This window comes from Eretmochelys imbricata, chromosome 6, assembly GCF_965152235.1.
Source record: "Eretmochelys imbricata isolate rEreImb1 chromosome 6, rEreImb1.hap1, whole genome shotgun sequence".
NCBI lineage: Eukaryota > Metazoa > Chordata > Testudines > Cheloniidae > Eretmochelys > Eretmochelys imbricata.
In genome coordinates this window covers 8,190,108-8,213,230 of record NC_135577.1, presented here as the reverse complement: position 1 = coordinate 8,213,230, position 23,123 = coordinate 8,190,108, and the positions used below count along the sequence as shown (strand labels likewise).

Sequence of the window (23,123 nt, the reverse complement as noted above, 5' to 3'; positions counted from 1 at the left end):
TTGCAACTTCTTTGCCTCTGACTTCCTGAGGCAATGAGTTCCACAAGATGATCACATATCATGTAAAAGTATTTCATTGGATCAGTTTTGAATTTCCACCTTTTTAACTTCATTGAATGTGAGAAGGTTACTCGGTGCAGTAACTGAGGTTCTTCAAGATGGTTGTCCCTGTGGGTGCTACACTTTAGGTGACTATTGAGCAGTGCTCTCAGTGGAAGGGAGTGGCTTTGGAGTTGTGTTGTGGATGGTGGATAACACAATGAGTACAAAGCGAGCATCTGATGCTGACTGTTGTATAGCAGAGTTTTTGTGAATGGATGGGCTGATCCCCAAGTTTCTGCTCTGCAAATGCCGATAATAGAAACATTGAGAAAAGCTTCGGATGCGGAAAGTGTTCTGGTAGAGTGTGTAGATGCCCGTTGGGACTTGTAAATGGAAGTTTTGATAACAAAGGTGGATACATCCTGATATCCACTTAGTTCCTCCCATTGATCATTCTGTTATAACGACAAATCTTGATGAATTTTTAAATGGTTTTGCTCTTTCAATGTAGAAAGCTAGAACTCTGCAAGTGTCCAGTATGTGAAGTGATGCCTCCCTTCCATCTGCATGTGGTTTTGGGGGGGAAAAACAGATAAGTAAATGGGTTGATTCAAATGAAAGAGGGAGGCAACCTTGGTAGGAATTTGGGAGGTGGTCTTAAGGCAACTTTGTCTTTAAAGGAAGTTTGCCATTAAGGCACCCAGTTCTCCCACCCATCTGGCGGACATGATGGTGATGAGGAATACCAGAGTACCCAGAAGTCACCTACTACAGGACAGGCCCAACAAAGAAAATAACAGAACGCCACTAGCCGTCACCTTCAGCCCCCAACTAAAACCTCTCCAACGCATCATCAAGGATCTACAACCTATCCTGAAGGATGACCCATCACTCTCACAAATCTTGTGAGACAGGCCAGTCCTTGCCTACAGACGGCCCCCCAAACTGAAGCAAATGCTCACCAGCAACCACATACCACACAACAGAACCACTAACCCAGGAAACCTATCCTTGCAACAAAGCCCGTTGCCAACTGTGCCCACATATCTATTCAGGGGACACCATCATAGGGCCTAATCACATCAGCCACACTATCAGAGGCTCGTTCACCTGCACATCTACCAATGTGATATATGCCATCATGTGCCAGCAATGCCCCCTCTGCCATGTCCATTGGTCAAACTGGACAGTCTCTACGTAAAAGAATAAATGGACACAAATCAGACGTCAAGAATTATAACATCCAAAAACCAGTTGGAGAACACTTCAATCTCTCTGGTCACTCGACTACAGACCTAAAAGTGGCAATTCTTCAACAAAGAAACTTCAAAAACAGACTCCAACAAGAGACTGCTGAATTGGAATTAATTTGCAAACTGCATATGATTAACTTAGGCTTGAATAGAGACTGGGAGTGGATGGGTCATTACACAAAGTAAAACTATTTCCCCTGCTCCACCCCCCACCACTGTTCCTCAGACATTCTTGTCAACTGCTGGAAATGGCCCACCTTGACTATCACTACAAAAGGTTCCCCCCCCCCCCCCCGCCCCGCTCTCCTGCTGGTAATAGCTAACCTTACCTGATCACTCTTGTTACAGTGTGTATGGTAACACCCATTGTTTCATGTTCTCTGTGTATATAAATCTCCCCACTGTATTTTTCCACTGAATGCATCCGACGAAGTGAGCTGTAGCTCACGAAAGCTTATGCTCAAATAAATTTGTTAGTCTCTAAGGTGCCACAAGTACTCCTTTTCTTTTGTGAATACAGACTAACACAGCTGCTACTCTGAAACTAATCATTTTTGTTGCCCTCCGCTGGACTCTTTCCAATTTTTCCACATCCTTCTTGTAGCGTGGGGCCCAAAACTGGACACAGTACTCCAGATGAGGCCTCACCAATCCCAAATAGATGGGAATGATCACGTCCTTCGATCTGCTGGCAATGCCCCTACTTATATAGCCCAAAATGCCATTAGCCTTCTTGGCAACAAGGGCACACTGACTCATATCCAGCTTCTCGTCCACTGTAACCCCTAGGTCCTTTTTCAGCAGAACTGCTGCCTAGCCATTTGGTCCCTGGTCTGTAGCTGTGCATTGGGTTCTTCCGTGCTAAGTGCAGGACTCTGCACTTGTCCTTGTTGAACCTCATCAGATTTCTTTTGGCCCAGTCCTCTAATTTGTCGAGGTCTCTCTGTATCCTATCCCTACCCTCCAGCGTATCTACCACTCCTCCCGGTTTAGTGTCATCTGCAAACTTGCTGAGGGCGCAGTCCACACCCTCCTCCAGATCGTTAATGAAGATATTGAACAAAACCGACCCACGACCGACCCTTGGGGCACTCCACTTGATACTGGCTGCCAACTAGACATGAAGCCATTGATCACTACCCATTGAGCCCAATGATCTAGCCAGCTTTCTAGCCACCTTATAGTCCATTCATCCAGCCCATACTTCCTTAACTTGCTGGCAAGAATACTGTGGGAGACCGTATCAAAAGCTTTGCTAAAGTCAGGGAATAACACATCCACTGCTTTCCCCTCATCCACAGAGCCAGTTATGTCGTCATAGAAGGCAAGTAGGTAGTCAGGCATGACTTGCCCTTGGTGAATCCATGCTGACTGTTCCTGATCACTTTCTTCTCCTCTAAGTGCTTCAGAATGGATTCCTGGAGGAACTGCTCCATGATTTTTCCAGGGACTGAGGTGAGGCTGACTGGCCTGTAGTTCCCTGGATCCTCCTCCTTCCCTTTTTAAAAGATGGCCATTACATTAGCCTTTTCCCAGTCATCTGGGACCTCCCCCGATCGCCATGAGCTTTCAAAGATAAGGGCCATTGGCTCTGCAATCACATTTACCAACTCCCTTTAGTACCCTTAGATGCAGTGCATCCAGCCCCATGGACTTGTGCTCGTCCAGCTTTTCTAAATAGTCGTGAACCACTTCTTTCTCCACAGAGGGCTGGTTACCTCCTCCCCATGCTGTGCTGCCCCATGCAGCAGTGTGGGTGCTGACCTTGTTTGTGAAGACAGAGGCAAAAAAAGCATTGAGTACATTAGCTTTGTCCACTGGACATAGTGGGGGCTGACCTAGAAGGAATATTCAAGTGGCTCAGTACCAAGCTGGATGAAGTATCCTTGGTACCAAGTAGAGGGGATTCTAGTGTTGAAGAGACTATTAGGTCCACATGTCTCGAACTGTTGTGGAACTGTGAGCTTCAGTACCAGGGACAGTGTTGCTGGCAGTCCAGGAGTGTGAATTGTAGCCGCCAGTGCCAAGAGTTTTGAGCTGTGTGGCACAAGTACCACAGGTGGCCCCATTTTGTCAGTCAGTGCCGAGGTTTTTTTGGCTCTGTGGGTGCTCATGTTGAGGGTTTCACTTTGCTTTGCAAGCCTCCATTCGAGCTTGTCTTCATAGGGTCTTTCACTCTCGAAACTGGACAGTCCTGGTGTTTCATGATCTGACACACTCGGTGCCGTCAGTACTAGAGTAGATTTTTTCAGTCAGGGATCGCTTTTTCTTAACCAATTCCCAGTGCAGAAAAGTCTGGGAACGCTTTTTGGTTGCCTTTCTTGGGTAAAGGATCCTTTGTGGGCACTGCTGGGACAGAACCTCTGTCAAAGGCTGTCGATGGCAACAGTTGGCCCTAAGGTGTCCTGGACTTGGGGTCTGAGGCCAGCCTGAGGGATTTCTGCATCATAAGGCGTTTAAGTTGGAGATTCCTGTTTTTTTTTCTTGCCCTGGCCATGAGGTTCTGGCAATATGGACACTTTTGAATAATGTGCATCTCACCGAGACAGACACTCAATGTGTGTCTGTCAGAAACCGGGATTGACAGTCTACAAGTCAGGCAGCATTTGAAGCCCAGTGATCTAGGCATACCCGAGAAAGTCTGTCCCCCTACAAAAAAAAGAGGGTAATAATCCTACTGGAGCTAAACATATCTTTCTACTGAGGGGAATAAAGGTACATAGGGAAGAAACTTAACAGATAAAAATAGGTATAAAGGGTAAAATATCTAACTACTGCTTATACTATAAAGCATCTAAAAGCTAATCTTATCTAAAGTAAGAGAGGGTGTTGCTGATCGCTCTGACTCCTGCCAAAGGCAGGAGAAAAGGAACTGAGGGACGGTTAGTCACCCAGTACTATGTAACCATCTGAAGCAGCGCAAGATGGTAACAGTACATGCGCGACCCAACCAGGCACTGCTACCACAGATCTCCAATTACAAGTGCAGGGCATCAAGACACCTAAAGTGGAGCACCCACAGGCACATTCCTAAGAAGAACCACCTCTTGCTCCTGTGTTATGAGACAGGGAGAACACCTTTCTCTAGATCGATCATTGTTTTATCATGGGAATTATTTCAAAATGTGTTTGAAGTTTAATAAATGTTACATCAGTGTAATTCAGGAGTAAAATCCAGGCAGTCAGTGGAGTAAAACTGGTGTACAAGGGAAGAGAAACAGCCCCCCTGACTCCAAGTCGCCAAGGAACTGTACAAAATGTGCTTTTTAGTAGCTAAAGTTAAAGTCTGATGCTCCACTTGGCTCAGGAGCCTGATCTTGGTGTACTCTACAGCCACTTTGTGCTGCTCTGATGTCTCAAGCTGAGCACCCAAATCCTGGAGGCACCCAGAAATGATTGGATAGTTTAGAGAATGTTGCCCTTAATGGGCGAGTGGACATACTGTAGGTTTGGGATATTTACTCAACCTTCTGACCCTATAGTAGCTATGAAAGCTATTTACAATGGGCAAAAGAGAGAGGATTATCTGAGTTTGGAGCTGGGGAAAACCTAGAGTCGTTATTAATCTTACCTGGCACAATTGTTGTTTAACATTAACTTTCGTGGAGTGCAGAGTCTTCACATTGTTCAGTGTAATGGATGGAGTTGTCTGAAAGTGAAAACATTAGTGATTAATAACTGGTTTATAAAGCACAGCATTGTTCAATACAGAAAAACAACAACCCTGAAGCCCATGCCATGGATTAGAGCATAATTTTCAAAAGCACCTAAGGGATTTAGGAGCCAAAGGTCCATTTTGAAAAGTGGCTTAGGCTCTTAAGACCAGATTTTTAAAGTTGCCTAGTGAGATTTTCAAAAATCATCCATTGAAATCAATGGGAGTTTAGGCTAAAGTGTTCAGGGCAGTCCTATTTTTAAAGATGATTTAATCGTTTGGGTGCCTAAATCAGGGGTGACATAAGGCAACTAAAAGAAAAGGGGCCATGGGCACCAGAACTGTGACCCTGCCCCCTCACACGGATCCTTCCCAAGGTCCTGCCTTTGCACCGCACCTTCCTCCTGAGGCCCTGCCCTCGCACCACCCCTTCTCCCCAATGCCCTGATACCACTTGCTCCTCTCTGCCCCCTCCCCCCATCACTTACACTTATGGCTGGTAAAAAGAGGAGGGGCCATGGCGCCTGTTCTGGTGCCCCTGGCCTAAATCACATGATTCCCATTGAAAAACAAGGCACCTAACCTCATTAGACATTTTTGAAAATTCCACTAGGCCCCTAGATGCCTAAAGACGTGGGTTTTTGTTTGTTTGTTTTTTTTAAAATCTGGCTCCTAGGAGCCTACGTCTCTCTGAAAGTCTGTGCAATTTAGGCTTCTAAGCAAAGCTCTAAGGGAAATAGTTTTCCTATCTTGCAAGAATTTAAGAGTTCAAAAATTTTTCTCTTCCCAAATCAAGATGGGCACTCAAAATCTTGAAAATTTCAAAGACCGAAAACCTGAAAAAAATCTTTGGTTTGGGTAAATTGAAATGTTTTGATAATCTCAAAATGTTTAATTTTGACTTTGACCTTTACTTTTATTTTTAAAATTTAAACTAAAAGAAATAACTAATTTCAAAATATACACCCGTTTCAAACCAGAAATCAAAACATTTTGTTCCAAAAATGTGGAAATGAGATGTTTTATACTGTATTTGCAAAACATTTCTCCAAATTTTCCATTTTTTTAAAGTGAACAATTTGTCAAAATCAGCATGTTCCCACGGGAAGTTTCGGTTTTGATAAATTGGCATTTTCCAAGAACAAAATTGTATCAACAAATTCCCAAACCAGCTCTTCTCCTAAGTCACTTAGGCTCTTTTGAAAATTTTAAAATAAGTCTAAACACAGTGGAGCTGATTTGCCAATGCATTTATTCCCAATTTATACCAGTGTAACCCCACTGAAGTCACTGAATCTCAAAACGTATAAAGCTGGAGTAAGGCGAGAGTGGATCAGGTCTTTCACCTCCCATCACCATTTCCACCTATGCATTTTAATTTGTTTGTGGTTTACACTCATTTTGTTCAGGTGTGAATAACTCCACACAGGTGCCAGGCGGCAGAGCAGCAAGCACTGAGAGTAAAATCCTGGCTGCACTGAAGTCTATGGCAAAGCACCGCCTCCATGATTTCATCCTGAACTCACCTGGGCTTTCACGACTGGCTTCCCGCTGATGAATCGGTGAATCACTTGCCTCTGCAGAGTCAGAAAATTATAGTGGGTGGTCTTGGTTCCATCTTCCTCTAGCACATACTGGAAGTTTGACAGCGCCATGGTGATCAAGTCGCTCTCGGTAACACTTAACACAGAGGCGTGCTTCACTTCTTCCGCTGAAACAGACCTGGAGAATAGGGCAGAACAACATGCAGCGTTGTCTTCTTTACTGACAAAGAAATCAGAGCTTGTTCCATTTTAGGCCGTTTAGCCCATCGCTGGGCTTCCGACTCTTGGGAGTCTCGTGACATTAGGGGTTCCAGCTACTGGAGTCATGTGATCACAGGAGAAATGCAGCTTGCGTTTAAAAAAGAAGTAAATTTGCCACCGTTGTAACTACCAAGAAAAGCTTGAAATCTTGACCCTGGGAGGCAAATAAAAACACCTACACCTTTATTATTTTTGATCCTTTTGGTCCAAGTAGTTAGCTAGCAGTTAGGGGCTTGTGGGATTGTTTCCATTAGGAGGAGAAATGGATGACAGGTCAGGTATTTCTTTGGTGAAACCCTGTTTATTTACAGAATGCACATGAAGTCCTGGTTCCTGAACACAGTAGAAACACACAAGCAGGAGGCAGGTCCTTGGCTCACCATTTCCAAGTCTGGAAGAACTCTGTCTCTGGGCGGTGCTCACCACTGCTTCTCTCATTTTCTGCTGGCTTTTTCCTCCCATCTTTCTGCTTCTCACACATACACACAGTTTGCCAAACAATCCACTAGCTCTTTACATTTGCAATTAATTTCAGGGAAATCACATGGCTTACTTTCTGATTGGCCTTGCCATGTGGCCTAGTGCCCTGGGCAGTGGCTTCTACTGTTTCCATCTATCATTATATACAGGGGTAGTTAGTCACTCCTTTCAGTTAGCCAGAAATAAAGGTGCTTTGCAAACTCATCAGCTTTAAGGAAGTCTGTGAGTAACTGTAGATCAAAGACCCACTTGATGGCACCTTTGAGCATAACAATATTTTTAAAAGTATTCATCATCTGGACCCATGGGAAAGAAGCCCCTGAGGAATTCCACCATGATTTCAAGTATCGGGGTAGCCTTGTTGTTTTTGTGGATTCAGACTAACATGAAGTCCGGTGGCACCTTAAAAACTAACAGATTTATTTGAGCATAAGCTTTCTGAAGAAGTGCAGTTTTTACCCACAAAAGTTTATGCCTAAATAAATCTGTTAGCCTTTAAGGTGCCACCAGACTCCTTGTTGTCACTATGATTTCAACAATTTCCCTCCCATCATCAACCTCAGCCTGGACCAATCCACACAAGCGGTCCATTTCCTGGACACTACTGTGCTAATAAGCGATGGTCACATAAACACCACCCTATACCGGAAACCTACTGACCACTATACTTACCTACATGCCTCCAGCTTTCATCCAGGACACACCACACAGTCCATTGTCTACAGCCAAGCTCTAAGTTACAACCACATTTCCTCCAACCCCTCAGACGGAGACAAACACCTACCAGATCTCTATCAAGCATTCTTAAAACTACAGTACCCACCTGTTGAAGTGAAAAAACAGATTGACAGAGCCAGAAGAGTACCTAGAAGTCACCTACTACAGGACAGGCCCAACAAAGAAAACAACAGAACGCCACTAGCCGTCACCTACAGCTCCCAACTAAAACCTCTCCAGCTCATCATCAAAGATCTACAACCTATCCTGAAAGATGATCCCTCACTCTCACAGATCTTGGGAGACAGACCAGTCCTTGCTTACAGACAGCTCCCCAACCTGAAGCAAATACCAGCAACCACACACCACAGAACAAAAACACTAACCCAGGAACCCATCCTTGCAACAAAGCCCGATGCCAACTCTGTTCACATATCTATTCAAGTGACATCATCATAGGACCTAATCACATCAGCCACGCCATCAGGGGCTCGTTCACCTGCACATCTACCAATGTGATATATGCCATCGTGTGGCAGCAATGCCCCTCTGCCATGTATTATTGGCTAAACTGGACAGTCTATGCAAAAGAATAAATGGACACAAATCTGACATCAGGAATCATAATATTCAAAAACCAGTAGGAGAACACTTCAACCTCTCTGGTCACTCAGTAACAGACTTAAAGGTAGCAATTTTGCAACAGAAAAGCTTCAAAAACAGACTCCAATGAGAAACTGCTGAACTTGAATTAATATGCAAACTAGATACCATTAACTTAGGCTTGAATAGAGACTGGGAATGGCTGAGCCATTACACAAATTGAATCTATTTCCCTATGTTAAGTATCCTTACACCTTCTTGTCAATTGCCTGAAATGAGCCATCCTGATTATCACTACAAAAGTTTTTTTTCTCCTGCTGATAATAGCTCATCTTAATTAATTAGCCTCTTAGAATTGGTAGGGCAACTTCCACCTTTTCATGTTCTCTGTATGTATATATATCTTCTTACTATATGTTCCATTCTATGCATCTGATGAAGTGGGCTGTAGCCCATGAAAGCTTATGCTCTAATAAATTTGTTAGTCTCTAAGGTGCCACAAGTACTCCTGTTTTTTTTGCAGATATAGACTAACATGGCTGCTACTCTGAAACTTAAAAAATCTTGTGACTTTTGAGGAATCTTGTGATTTCTGGGGGGCAGACTCATATTCTTTTTCATTCTTGGCAGAGCTGCTGACAGTGAGCGAAACACTATGCTCAGTCACATCAGCATAACAGTGCCACAGAAGTCAGTGGAGGAAGAGCCTAAAGCTGCTCTCAATGATGCGCTGCTAGGTTGAAGTTTCACATGCAGAAGCAGTGCTGGCTGGCTGGCTGGCTGTGTCACTTGCTGAGTGAAAGAAGCCCTTGGTCCTCTATAAAAATCTGTACACATTGAAAATTATGGGTACTAAAGGACTCTTTACTCTAGCGGTGAACAAAAACCAATGGCTGGAAGATGAAGCCTGATAAATTCAAACTGGAAATATGGCATCAAATGTTGACAGTGAAGGTGATTAACCCTTGGAGCAAACTGCCAAGGGAAGTGGTGGATTCTCCATCCCTTGATGGCTTCCAATCCAGATTGGATGCCTTTTTGGAAGATACTTTAGCCAAACACAAGTTATTGGGCTTAGAACTTGGGTAACCGGGTGACACTAATGGCCTGGATGGAGCTCAGACTGGATGATCTAAGAGTCCCTTCTGTCTTTAAATGAATATGAATCATTGTGATGTTTACCCTGACAGCACAACACCCCGTCAGCTTGGCCAGCCCCACCGCTGGGCTCCAAATCATGCAGCTGGCTTAAGATTTAAAGAATATTATGTTCTGAGTCCTTTCTATTCACTTTCTGTAGTTGGTAGGCTTGGGGACCATGTTTCTAGTCTTTTCCCCACTGCCACCAAGGCCAGAAACTGACAGAACTGATAGGAAAGCTGTAGAACAGTGAGAGTTGGCAACACAGCAACAGGAAATCAGAACGGGCTGGGTCCCTATCCACTGAGAGGAGACAACAAGAGAAAATCAAGGAAAGACTCTGCAGTCTCAAGCACTGAGTACCTTTGCTGTGTGAGCTAAAGGACCAAAGGTCAAAGATCAGCTTTACAAAGGTCTTTGGGTACCTACAGATGCAGATAATAAGTTATAACTTCTAGGTCTTGCCTCTCAAAGAGCCAAGTATCATTATCCCCATTTTACAGAAGAGAAAACTGAGACACAGTGAAAGCAAAATTGATTTGCCCAGCATCAGCTACCAAAGCCAGGATTAGCCAGGTCTTCTGCGTTTTTGTGTTGCACTCTGTCCACTAGCCTGTTCTACCTCCCATTTCAGCCATTGAAAACAATGAGAGTTTGGAGCCTAACCTGCCTTGGCAATTTAGAAAATCCCATGAGATGCCTCTGCATTTTCAAGTGCCTAAACACCTTTGTAAATGTGGCCCTAAGAGTTTGAACCTGCCCCATTAACGCCAATGGGAGTTTTGCTTTTGAATTCAATAGGAACACGATTAAGCTCTATACACAGTGGTTGCATCAGTTGAACTGAAATCAAGTGCTTCTTGGCCTTTTGGCTAAGATCAAGTGCACCAGTTGAGCTGAAATCAGTTTAAAATCCATGTATTTGCACTGGTGCAAACCCTTGTGTGGATGCTCTTATATCCGTTTGCAGCTGACTTGTATGGGTTCAGCTAGTCTCCTCTAGAGACAGATCTTCTACTAATGTAACTATTTTGGGGTGTGTGTGATTTTTTTTTTTTTTTTTTAGCTAAATAGTTACATTGGTTCGACCCCTAGCCAGGTGCAGTTGTACCGGTATAAAGATGCTTACACCACCATAACATATTCCCCTAAATTTATGGGAAACTACACTGCTGTCAACATCTTCATACTGGTACAGCTGGGATCACGCTCTGGGTTATATGCCACTAAATGTCTGTGGCACTCCCAGGTTAGCTTTAAAAAGGCACCTCCCTGCTGAGATCATAAGCATCTTGCTGTGCTCCCCAGTCCTTCCTTAGGGTAACATGAGAAGTTACCCTGGGCTAATTTGGAGTCATCCCTTGATTACTGTGGGGTCAAAACTGGATTCTGATCTCAGCTCCTCTGGGATCAATCCTGAGTCACCTCCTGACTGCAGTGGGGTCAGGGTCGGATTCTAATCTCACCTACCCTAAGATAAGTCTGGGACCAGGGTGCTGAGTGCTGAAAACCATTAATAAAACCAACAACTGTAAATCCTGTATATGATAGAAACCACTTCAAGCCAGGGGTGCTGCCGCATCCCCAACACCCCTAGTTCCAGTGTCTGGGACACTAAAATAAATGAGGATCACTGAACTTCCTAAATTGCAGTGCAGTTGATCAGTCCTTCAGGCATTAGATATAATTCAAGCTTATTCAAAGTATCTCCCTGAACAAACTAAATCAACTTTACACCCCACCTGAGCAGACCAGGCCTTGAGATGGTCTCAACCTAACTACCGCATTGCACGAGGTCATAAGAGTCATGTTTTCTTCTTGGAGAAGTCTGGCCTGGCCCTCCTCGCGTATATGGCTGTACATCAGGAGTAAAACCATTGACATCAGTGGAGCTATGCCTGTTTTATACCATCTGAAGTGAGAGGAAACTCAGGATCTATGTGTTAAGCTGAATTGTTGATTTATGGGTAACTAAAGTTACCTAGTCAGAGTGGTTCACCTCTAGGGGCGAGGATTGAAAGATACCTTTGCTTTTCCTTAGTGAGTTGAGCAGCGGTGTCAATGAAGCTGTTCTGGAGCTGTATTAAGAACCTCGTAACAATGGAAGTTATGGATGGAGTGGTTGGCATGAGGTCCAGGATGGCAGTGTCAGCGTTGATCTCCTTACACCACAGGTCTTTAGGGATACTGATTTCTGTAATAGAGCAGAGAATCTTTCACACAGTGTGTATGGAATCACAGGAACCAGGATATCAAATGACAAGGGTAGAACTAAGGGGGGGGGGACATTTTCCACAAAATAATTCTCCACATTTCACACATCTTTTGTCAAAATTTCAAATGAAATCTAAATAAATAAAATTCAACCAAAAAATCCCCAGCAAGTGTTTTGTTTAAAAAAAAAAAAAAGTTGTGAAAAACTTGCAAAACTTAGAAAAAAATAAGTCACCCCCAGTTCTAGCTAGCAATTTCCACCTGGGATAATGCTCAGTTAGCCTACATAACAGAGTGATCTGATTATCATTGCCCTACTAATAAGCAGCTCCCTTCCTCGTCAACCCTGCAAAGATTTATGTCCATGTTGAGCTTTAGACATTGGGAGTAGCCCCAGCGAAGTCAGTGGAACGACTCAGAGTATGTTAAGGATGTTTGCAGGATAGGGGTTACTTTGGATACTTTGTGTATCAGGGAATACTCGGTAATTACTCTGGAGTGGACTTGTACTCAGCTTCACAACTGAATCGTTTGTTGCGTGATAGAAAAATACTTAGAAAGGAAAGTAAAACACCATGGAAGTCAAAATACCTGAGATTCTGGGAGTTGATCTTATATTGCTCCACACTTTCTGAATAGTCTGCATTGCTCTTTCAAAAGCAAAACGCTGATCATCTAAAGTTGGAAGGGAAGATGGCATTTATCAACAGATGTTTTCCAGGAAAGATACCCGTTTCCCTCTTGCAAAAATATTTCTTATAGAAAAAAGAACTAATTAAAATTTTAACATGCCTTGCAACATTAAAGAAGATTTACCTACATATGTGAGGTAAAATTTTGAAAAGTGTCTAAATTTCTTGGGAGCCTAAGACTGATTTTCGAGAGATTTAGGCACCAAGGGCTAGAACCACAAAGGGAATTGGACACCTTATTGCCACTTTATGCACCTGAGGCCAAAATTTAGATATTTAAAATCACTCAGCTGCTACTTAACTCTGCAGTTGCTTAAATTCCCACTAGTAAAGTCTCTGTGGTTCCCAAATTTCTGCTAGGCAGCATGTACACAGCCATCAAATCATGATGCCACTTAAGCCCCAGCAGGATTCATGGGAGGTAACCACTCCACTCAGCACTGCGGAGGCCTCAGCTGGAGTACTATGTCCACTTCTGGGTGAAGATGTGGACAAACTGGAGAGTGTCCAGAGGAGAGGAACAGAAATGATAAAAGGTTTAGAAAACCTGACCTGTGAGAAAAGGTTAAAAAAACCTGGGCATGTTTAGACATGAGAAAAGAAGACTGAAGGGGGGGGGGGGGACCCAATAACAGTCTCCAGATATGTTAGGGGCTGTTATAAAGAGGACAGGGATCAAGTGTTCTCCGTGAAGACAGGACAGGAAGTAATGGGTTTAATCTGCAGCAAGGGAGATTTAGGTAACATATTAAGAAGGGTCATTAAGCTCTGGAATAAGCTTCTAGGGGAGGTTGTAAAATCCCCATTATTGGGTTTTTTTTGTTTGTTTTTTGTTTTTTAAGACCATGCTGGACAAACACCTGTCAGGGATAATATAGGTTTACTTGATCCTGGACTTGACGAGCTCTCGAGGTCCCTTCCAGCCCTACGTTTCTATCATTCTATGAACTAGACATCACCCTTCCTATCTCATCTGCAGAAGCCCAACCCAGCAGGCATTCTCAGAAGCCAGCTTACAAGTCAGATTACGTTAGGAGTCTATGTTAGGAGCACTTTGCCTGTCTGGCTATACCAGTATCCTGTTCCAGGAAAGCGCTCCTAGTGTGGACGCAGTGTACAGTGGCAAAACTGCACTTTTGCCAGTATAGCTTATTCCCGCCTCCCTAAGCAAAATAAGCTGTCCCAACAAAAACACAGTTCAGCTGGTCTAACTATGGATGTAAGCAGGGTCTGAATGAATGCATCTCTGAACTCTGGGATTGGTCCTGCTTTGAGCAGGGGGTTGGACTAGATGACCTCCTGAGGTCCCTTCCAACCCTGATATTCTATGATTCTATGATAATGCTTCCCTGACAGCTAGCTGGGAGGGGGAGAGAGACTCTAGGTGTGGTTATGTAAATACAGTTTGCTCCTGCTTTGTTTAGGTATGCTTAGATATTCAGCAGATGGAGTGGTGTTTTGCTCATTGTAATCAACTTGGCTGGTGTGGAGTCACAGATCACATTAGTACTGAATGCAGGGGTAGTGAAATGCTGTTATCAATGTTGTGATTATTGTGAGAATACAGGGAAGTAGGACTGTGCTTAACCTGTTCCAAATGCGGGGGTCACCCATAGTGGAGAGGACCTTGTTGAGCCAGGGGCTTGACTGGCAAATCCCTGGGAAAGTAAGAGGTGGTGGGACAGGTGTGCTGGTCAGGAGTCTGCACAAACTCCCTCCACCCCCCCGCCCCCGTTCTCTCTAGACTGACTTAACCTGTTCTTCCCTGCTGTTCAAAGAATATAGCTAAATAGGCTTCATTAGGAGCCCCTTTTGTTATTTTAAGTGCTCAATCAGAACAGAGACCAGTTGTGGAACTGTGTTTCTGCCCCGCCTGCTAAGAGCTAAAATCACTGAGAGCTGAAATCACTTGAGTTGGGGCAATGTTTCTGTCCAGCCTGCAAAAGAGCTGAAAATAACTGGGAGACTGATGTGCAGAGGTCACAGCAGAGAGGCAGAAGGTGACTGACAGTTAGCTGGTGAGTGAGCAGCCAGCAAGGCAGTGGCGGAGAGGCATGGTGAGTGGCCAGCAGGGCAGTGGCAAAGAGGCATGACAAGCGCCAGCAGAATGGCTGGTGGAGGGGCACGGTGAGCAGGTGGCTGGTGAATGGCCAGCAGAGCGAAGAAGCGAATAATGCCTCTTTACCCCCCCCCCCCACAGGGTGGGAGGTGAACTCTGCAGATGCATCTCTGAACTCTGGGTCAGCACTGACCAAGGACAGCAACTGTGAGTGGAGTGTAGAGAAGGGTTGGGCATGTGAAAGGGACTTTTTTTGTGGCTGGACTTAAGAACCTGAGAGGAAAAGGACCTCAGTAGACCCAACCAACTTAGGGGTGGGTCTTTTACTCATGGTTTATGTTTATGAACCATGTTTGCGGTGTTTTCCTAAATTAATGCCGAGTTACTTCCCTCCTTTTAGTAAAAGTTTCTTTTCTACACTCGGACTCTATGCTTGTGAGTGGGGAGGTACTGCCTCTCGGAGGCGCCCAGGTGTGGTGTGTAATTTTCCTAGGTTAGTGAATGGGGACTCTAGCCAGTTCTGTGTTGTATCAATGGAAAGGAACCCCTAGATATTGAACCCAGCCCTGGTTGCTGCTGGCTCCATCTGGCAGAAGGGTTACGTCTCTGTACTAGGAGCTTTTGCCGTGAAGCTCTGTCAGTCACAAATTGCACCTCATCACACCCTGACCAACCTGGCTATGCTGTCAAATGTCTGTAGTGTGGACCTGGGCCTCAGTCTTATTGAAAGCCAATGTCTCTTAGGCTCCTCAGTCACTGAACCATTTTGATTAATTGCACTCATTGGCTTGTTTGACTGATGTTTACAATTTGCACACAATTGCAGATCTGCAGGTGTTCTTTGTCCACGGGCCTGATCCAAAGCCCACTGCAGTAAAAGGGAGTTTTTCCCTTGGTCTCTGCAGTATCTGGCTCAAGCCCCAGGCATGTCAGTATTATCCCCTGTATAGAGACCACATGTAGCTCAGCCATGAAGTTCTTTATTGCTACTCAGGAAATAGGGTCGTACTGACTCTTGGGAGCGCTAAGACTGCTGGGGGTTGTCCCCACAGTGCAAAGCTGCCCTAAAGCTGGTGGATCTGGCTGCAAGAAAATCCCCGAAGCACTGAGGGATCCACAGGTGAGTAGGGCCAGTGCCCATCTGGCTCTGATGGAGTGCACATCTGGTACCAGCTGGAGATCTGGCCCTATCAACTCCATTGGAGACTGAAGCAATTCACATCAGCTGGAGATCTGGCCCCACTGACTCCAATACCGCTGCATCAAGGTTAGATTTGGTACCATAATCCTAGAAGTATGACGTGTACCTGAGAGGTCGTCCCGTTCCAAGAACTTTCTCACAGAAAGCCTTTCACCTTCATGGATATCGCCGTTTTGGAAAAAGTGGATCAGAGAGCGCTGCAGAGCGAGAATTTTGGGCAGGTGCTGCACGTGTTGGATGTGCTGGTGCTGTAAGAGAAAAGTAGCCACCTCTTTAACGTGATGTCTGTGTTCAGTGGGAGAGGAAAGATGTTATGGGGAAGGGCGTCGTGTGGTTTTGATGTTCCTGAAAACATCATGGTTATGTGAGTGTCTGGCTGCTTTGCATCATTGGAGCAGTGCAAAGCAGCCAGCGGGGACCGGTCCATCTGGCCCTGAACCTCTGTGGACTTCTTAATAGTAACCTATTTTATCCCTGCAGGTCTCTATTAGACCCTAGGAAAGCTATACAAAGGGCCTGCTAACCCAACTCCCTTGCATATCACACTGGCAATTGCTAGCACACCTGTTGTAAAGCAAACTCAAATTGTCCATAGGCATGTGTTGCAGTAAAATGAAGCTGCCTGACTGGAATGGAAGCAGTAGATCACACCTGCCTTGTTTCTTTGGGCCAGATTAAGAGGCGTAGCATAAACAATGATGTAAATTAACCCCCTTGTGAGGTTAGCTGTACTATTTTTTACATGTGTAGCAGGAAGCCTGGTAGAAGGGGAGGAGTTTAAAGTAGGCAAAAATTATGCTTTTTGTTTTAAAGTTAGCTAACACATATTAATTAATTAGTTTTTTTTCCTAGTCTGGGCAAAGAACTTTAGGATTATAGCGAGACACTGGGTTTTAGGCAAACTATGGTTTTCTTTATTCTAATAAAGTGTCTTGTTCAGTGTTTGAAGAAATCAGCCATTGTCACATGACTCCTTTACACATTGATCAGTGAGTGTGAGTTGACCTAGGAGAGTCCAAATGAGAGTAAAGGAGTAAATCTTACACATCACCTCAGAATCTGGCTTTATGGGCATAATTTAAACTTGTACGTTTATGTTTAAATACAGACATGATGGGAAACCTAGTATAATTATCTCCTATCTTTAAATCAAGACTTCAGTCTCTTTCTAAAATATCCATTCTAGGTCACCCAGAAAACGCTGGGTGAGGGTCTCTGGTCTGGGTTACACAGGAAGCCAGACTATAGACAATTGTAACAGCCCCTTCTGGCCTCAAAATTGATAAATATTAGATTTTTCTTTAACCTGGAATATCGCTTCATTATGGAGGAACAATGAGTTCAGGGGGGCGAACGCCAGGGAGGGAGAAGAGCTGAAGGACAATGTTGGCACAAGAACAAATGGGGATAAACTTGTCAGGAATAAATGTAGTCTGGAAACCAGCAGAAGAGGGAACAGCCTCCCAGTGAGAAGGGGCCCAACACCCTAACTGTTTTTAAGATGGAGCTTAATAAGCTACAAAGGGGTTTCTATGATGAATAATAGCACGGGACTGGACACAATGACCCAGGAGCATATTTTTAACAGTGAGAAAATTAACCACTGGAACAATTTACCATGGGTCATGGTGAATTCTTCAAAACTGACCATTTTAAAATCAAGACTGGATGTTCTTCTAAAAGCTCTGCTCTAGGAATTATTTTGGGGCAGTTCTCTGGCCTGTGTTATGTGGGAGGTCAGACTAGATGATCACAATGGTCCCTTCTGGCCTTGGAATCTATGAGCTCCCTTCTAGCCCTAATGTTCCTATTACTCTAAGGCTCTGTCTACACTAGAGACCTTACAGTGGCACAGCTGTACTGAAGTAAGTTAAGCTGACCTAAGGCCCTGTGTAGACAGTGCTACGAAATGGAAGAATTCTTCCACCAACCTAGCTACTGCGTTTTGGGGAGATGGATGAGCTACGCTAGTGGGAGAGTCCCTCCCACTGGCATAGGTATCATCTATACTGAAGTGCTACAGCGGCTCAGCTCTGCCTCTCTAGCAATTTAAGCGTATTCAAGCCCACAAAAACAGAGGTCAGACAAGATCAGACTGAGAGGGAGAGACTGCCACAAGGAGGGAGCAGCTGAAAGCTCAGTGGCTGACTCTGGCAGAAACTTGGGAAGAGGTCAGGTGCAGGCTCTAAGATTGCTCTTGGTGCTGGGTGCAACAAAAGCTGTTTCCTGCTAGTTGATTCCCCGTGTTCAGAGACACAAGACTTTGTACATTCCTTGTAAATAAACAAAACTATAGTTAAGAAAATACCAGGCTCCATCAATTTCTACTTCCAACCAGAACATCCACAAGGCCCCAAACTTTGACTGGCCTACTGGGCTGAAAAGGGGTTACAATGTATTCACATCTGCGTGTGTGTGTGTGTGTGTGTGCTGTTTGTTTGTGTGTACACATTAGTTCAAATCATCCCAGAGCACCTTGGACAGTAGTTCCAGGAGCACAGGGAACTGGTCTGCTCCATTTTCTTGTTGCACCAGATGGGTCAGGCGTTGGAGTGTCATCCTCTGTTCAAATTTCCACATGCAGGGCATGTTGATCAGCCCGCAGCTCGGCAGGTGGCTGAAAGGCGGGGACTGGCCATAGGCTACTTTCAGGAGAACATTTGAACTGTGAGCTTCCTCCTCTACGATCTGCTGCTTTGCAGAAGCAAGTTTCTGCTCCAGCACCTGTGGAAGTGAGATGTCAGTTAGCAATCGAGTCTTGTTATAAAGGGGCCTGGCTCTTCTAGTTGGTCTGAGAGGCAGCCTGGGCTGGCGCAAGTTTAAGGCACCAGACTAGAGATCCGGGTCAGTTCTTGGCTCTGCCGCTGACTCCGTGCGATCTCAGAGAAGCTATTTCATGACTGTGTCTCCATTTCTCATCTGTAAAAAGGGGACAATAACCCTGCCCTTGTCTATTTACACTGTGAGCATAGATGGCCCTAGACCAAATGGGGCCTTAGGTGAGGAGCATCTTTGGTACCTCTCTCCCTGCAATTTGTTAAACATTTGAATATCTTATGTATTGCATTTGTAGCTTATTTCATGGTTCTGATGCACGATTTGCATGCATGATTTATCCCTCTCATATAAGATGATAAATTTGCTAACAAAAACAGCATCCGAAGCCTGGCGCTCACCCATGACCGGCAGCCCAGGTGGTTGTTGCCTGGGTTGCCAGCCTCTATATTTGGCCCTGACTATGAGCTCTTTGGGCCAGGGACTGTCTTTCACTGTGTGTCTGCACAGCACCCAGAATGACCGGTCTTTGACCTTGGTTACTGAGTGTCTGTGCAATGCCCGGCACAACAAGGTTCTGTGGGTCTGCGTTACCCTCAGAACCCAGTTGTGCTGGGTGCTGCTATCTGTGTGCAGCGCCCGGCACAATGGGGCTCTGTACGTGTCTGTGTGGTGCCCGGCACAATGGGGCTGCGTTTGCGTGTGTGTGTCTGTCTGTGCAGTGCTTGGCACAATGGGACTGCATTTCTAGGTTGTGTGTGTTTCAGTGAAGTGCCTGGCGCAATGAAGCTATGTGTGTGCGTGCAGCACCTGACACAATGGGGCCCTGATTTCAGTTAAGGGCAATAGGCCCTAATGGAAAAATAAAATAAATAAATAAATGCCAACAGAACTCTTGGAAATGCAGAGTGGCAGGCAGTTTAATACCAGGTTCATAGACACTCAAACACACAGGGTTTTCCTCTCTAGTATGCTGAACACAATGGACAAGTTTCTGCATTGGAAAAATTAGCCAGGCTTAATATAGTCTATGTTGTTCTATTCAGGTTCTTATAACGTGCCCATCACTGTGGCATCTGAGAACCAAGAGGCAAAACAATGGCATTTTAGAAATGTTGTGTGTGACTTCTGGTTTCAGATAGTGGCATGGAAGCCTCAGGTGGGCTCTTCCTGGCTCAATCTCTTATCCTGAGTAAACAATTGGTTATATTTGTGATATTTACCATGTATAGAAAACTGGTTCTCACATACCTGGAAGAATGACTGAGTTACGGCTTTGAAGCAGCTTTCCCACCGTACTCTGTCTGCTTTTTCATGCATAACTTTAATGGTCATGTTTGTGTCTGTAAGAAATATACACTTACACATCAGCTGTAACATCATTTAACATAAAATAACGAGCAGATCTAAAGTACAGCAGTTGCAGTAAATATTGTTACTCATAATAGTGAAATGAATTACAATGTTACCAGAGAACTGGATTCCTGAGTCATAAGATATAGGAGCACCTTCAAATATTAGCCAGTTAAAAATCAGTTTATTAATAGGTTCATAGGTTATAAGGCTGGGAGAGAGCGTTATGATAATCTTGTCTGACCTCCTGCATAACACTGGCCATAGAACCTCACCCAGTGATTTCTACACCATGCCCATCACCTCTGTCTGAGCTATAGCAGATCTTTTAGAAAGAGATATCATATCTTAATGTCAAGACTCCAAGTGCTGGTGAATCCATCTCATTCCTACATGAGCTGTCCCGATGGTACATTCTCTTCTCTCAAACATTTTGAACCTAATTTTAGTCTGAATTTGTCTCACTTCAGTTTCCAGGTATTTGATCTTGTTTATTTTTCCAGACTAAAGAGTCATTTACTTTTAGAAATCTCCTTCCCTGTGAAGGCACTTTTAGACCAGTCTCATGTCACCTCATAACTTTCTCTTGGATAAACTAAATAGATTGAACTTCTTCAGTCTCTCACTATGAGGAAGGTTTTCCAGACCTCAGATTGTTCTTGTAGCTCTTCTCAGAATCCTTACCAATTTGCAAGATCCTATTTGATGTGTGGACATCAGAACTGGAGACAGTCTCCAGCAACTGCTTCACCAGTGCTGTATACAGAGGTAATGCCATCTCCCTTCCGCTACTTTTATATATCCAGTGGTTGCATTAATTCCCTTAGCAGCAGCACTGCCCTGGGAGCTCATGTTCAGTTGGTTTCCACCATGACCCTATGTTCTTTTCAAAGTCATAGAATCATAGAAGATTAGGGTTGGAAGAGACCTCAGGAGGTCATCTAGTCCAACCCCCTGCTCAAAGCAGGACCAACCCCAACTAAATCATCCCAGCCAGGGCTTTGTCAAGCCGGGCCTTAAAAACCTCCAAGGATGGAGATTCCACCACCTCCCTAGGTAACCCATTCCAGTGCTTCACCACCCTCCTAGTGAAATAGTGTTTCCTAATATCCAACCTAGACCTCTCCCTCTGCAATTTGAGACCATCGCTCCTTGTTCTGTCGTTTGCCACCACTGAGAACAGCCGAGCTCCATCCTCTTTGGAACCCCCTTCAGGTAGTTGAAGACTGCTCTCAAATCCCCCCTCACTCTTCTCTTTTGCAGACTAAATAAGCCAAGTTCCCTCAGCCTCTCCTCGTAAGTCCTGTGCGCCAGTCCCCTGATCATTTTTGTTGCCCTCAACTTGACTCTTTCCAGTGTGTCCACATCCTTTCTGTAGTGGGGTGCCCGAAGTACTCCTGATGTGGCCTCACCAGTGCCAAATAGAAGGGAATAATCACTTCCCTCAGTCTGCTGGCAATGCTTCTACTAATGCCCCTCAATATGCCATTAGTCTTCTTGGTAACAAGGGCACACTGTTGACTCATATCCAGCTTCTCGTCCACTGTAATCCCCAGGTCCTTTTCTGCAGAACTGCTGCTTAGCCAGTCGGTCCCCAGCCTGTAGCGGTGCATGGGTTTCTTCCATCCTAAGTGCATGACTCTGCACTTGTCCTTTTGAACCTCATCAGATTTCTTTTGGCCCAATCCTCCAGTTTTCCAGGGTACAGACCACCACCTGGTAAGTCTGACCTAGGCTCTTTGTTCCTAGATGTGTAACCCTGCATTTAGCTGTGTTAAAATGCCCCTTGCTCAAATTCACTGTACATTTTGTCATAACTACAGCAGCAGCAGCAAAAAAACCAAAAACCAACAACAACAAAAAAACAGCCCCTAAAACGAGGCGTTTCTTTACCTGCTGTGCTGTCGAGCATGCATCTGAGGAATAGGTGGACTGTCGTCATTGCATCGTCTATGATTCCACTTAGTGACTCTGCTAGGAACTGGATGTCTTTTTCAAGGTGGTCCAAAAAGAACTTTTCTGAGTCCTGGGGCTTCACTTTCATTAGCTCCAAAATGGACTAGAAGGCAAAGTATTTCCATAGCTTAGCTCTGAGGAAGGATTTCCCCTCTTAATTGTACAGACACCTCCACAAAGGCAATGTATAAGTCAGACAAAATTACCATTACAATTTATAGCCTGTTAGTGGTGTGTAACACTGATCAGTTACTACAGACAGACAGACAGACAGATGTTTTGCCAGGGGCATTTGTTTTCCCACCTGTCTATCGGTAAAAGTCCCCAGTAGCATTGAAGAATGGAGCAGTGCTCTGGCGATGCAGACTGAGGCTGCAGGCAGATCCCTCTCGGTCTCTTTGTTCCGTGAGGACGGACTCCCCAGCACGTAGCCTCTCTCTGTTTTATCCTTCGTGCTGTATTAAAAAACCACAACTCATTTGACAGTCAGAGATCAGACTTTTCTCCCAAAATCTTGTATTTTTTCAGTGTTTCACCCTAACCAGTTCACAACTGTAGTGACCATGGGGTCAGACTGGGGTAGGGGAAAAGCATTGGAATTTTGAACTTTCAATGAAATTTCCCCTATAGTTCACCCCGGTAAACAATACCCAGACAGCAATATGGGTTTAAGTTGACACAGTCCCATTCATTCCTTTTAGGTTACATGCAATGATTTTAAACTTACATATCTACTTCCTCAAATCCCTCCACAGGTTTGTGATCAGTCCCACCGATCTCGGAGCCACACAGACACTTGACAATAACATAGGGCCGTCCGCACTGTTGTCACAGGAATAATGTCAGCATTAGTCACTTTATAAAGAACCAGCAATGCAACAGTTGTACGGTGATTTGCTCAGCTGCTAGCCAGACAGCACCACTCTCTGCAGCTGAGCAAGAAACAGACGTTGCACAAACCACTGGAGGCAGAAATGTTCGGAAGAGTGAACAGGAAAGACAGTGAGTGTGCAATATACTGGCCTTGTGTGTAGGATCATGTCCTCAAAGTAGCCTAGTGGAGTTAGGTCTTGTCTACACAGCCCCTCGGTGCACGGGAGGTTGGGGTGTGAATGTACACGCACCAACTGTCTGCGTGGCGCCTGCTCCCGCACGCTAAAAGTGCTGTTGACTCAGCA

At 44.7% G+C, this 23,123-nt stretch overlaps 1 protein-coding gene across 1 annotated transcript in view; it reads right to left on the bottom strand.

The window, feature by feature from the left end:
* Window positions 1-23,123, bottom strand: part of LOC144266048 (E3 ubiquitin-protein ligase rnf213-alpha-like) — a 181,922-nt gene that overhangs the window by 7,031 nt on the left and 151,768 nt on the right. The window contains exons 57-66 of the mRNA XM_077819190.1: window positions 22,673-22,767; window positions 22,250-22,400; window positions 21,883-22,048; window positions 19,888-19,979; window positions 18,337-18,585; window positions 15,968-16,109; window positions 12,501-12,584; window positions 11,721-11,889; window positions 6,477-6,672; window positions 4,867-4,944 (exon numbers count right to left, since the gene is read on the bottom strand). Coding sequence (XP_077675316.1) covers window positions 4,867-4,944; window positions 6,477-6,672; window positions 11,721-11,889; window positions 12,501-12,584; window positions 15,968-16,109; window positions 18,337-18,585; window positions 19,888-19,979; window positions 21,883-22,048; window positions 22,250-22,400; window positions 22,673-22,767 — 1,422 coding nt within the window. The remainder of the gene's footprint in view (window positions 1-4,866; window positions 4,945-6,476; window positions 6,673-11,720; window positions 11,890-12,500; window positions 12,585-15,967; window positions 16,110-18,336; window positions 18,586-19,887; window positions 19,980-21,882; window positions 22,049-22,249; window positions 22,401-22,672; window positions 22,768-23,123) is intronic.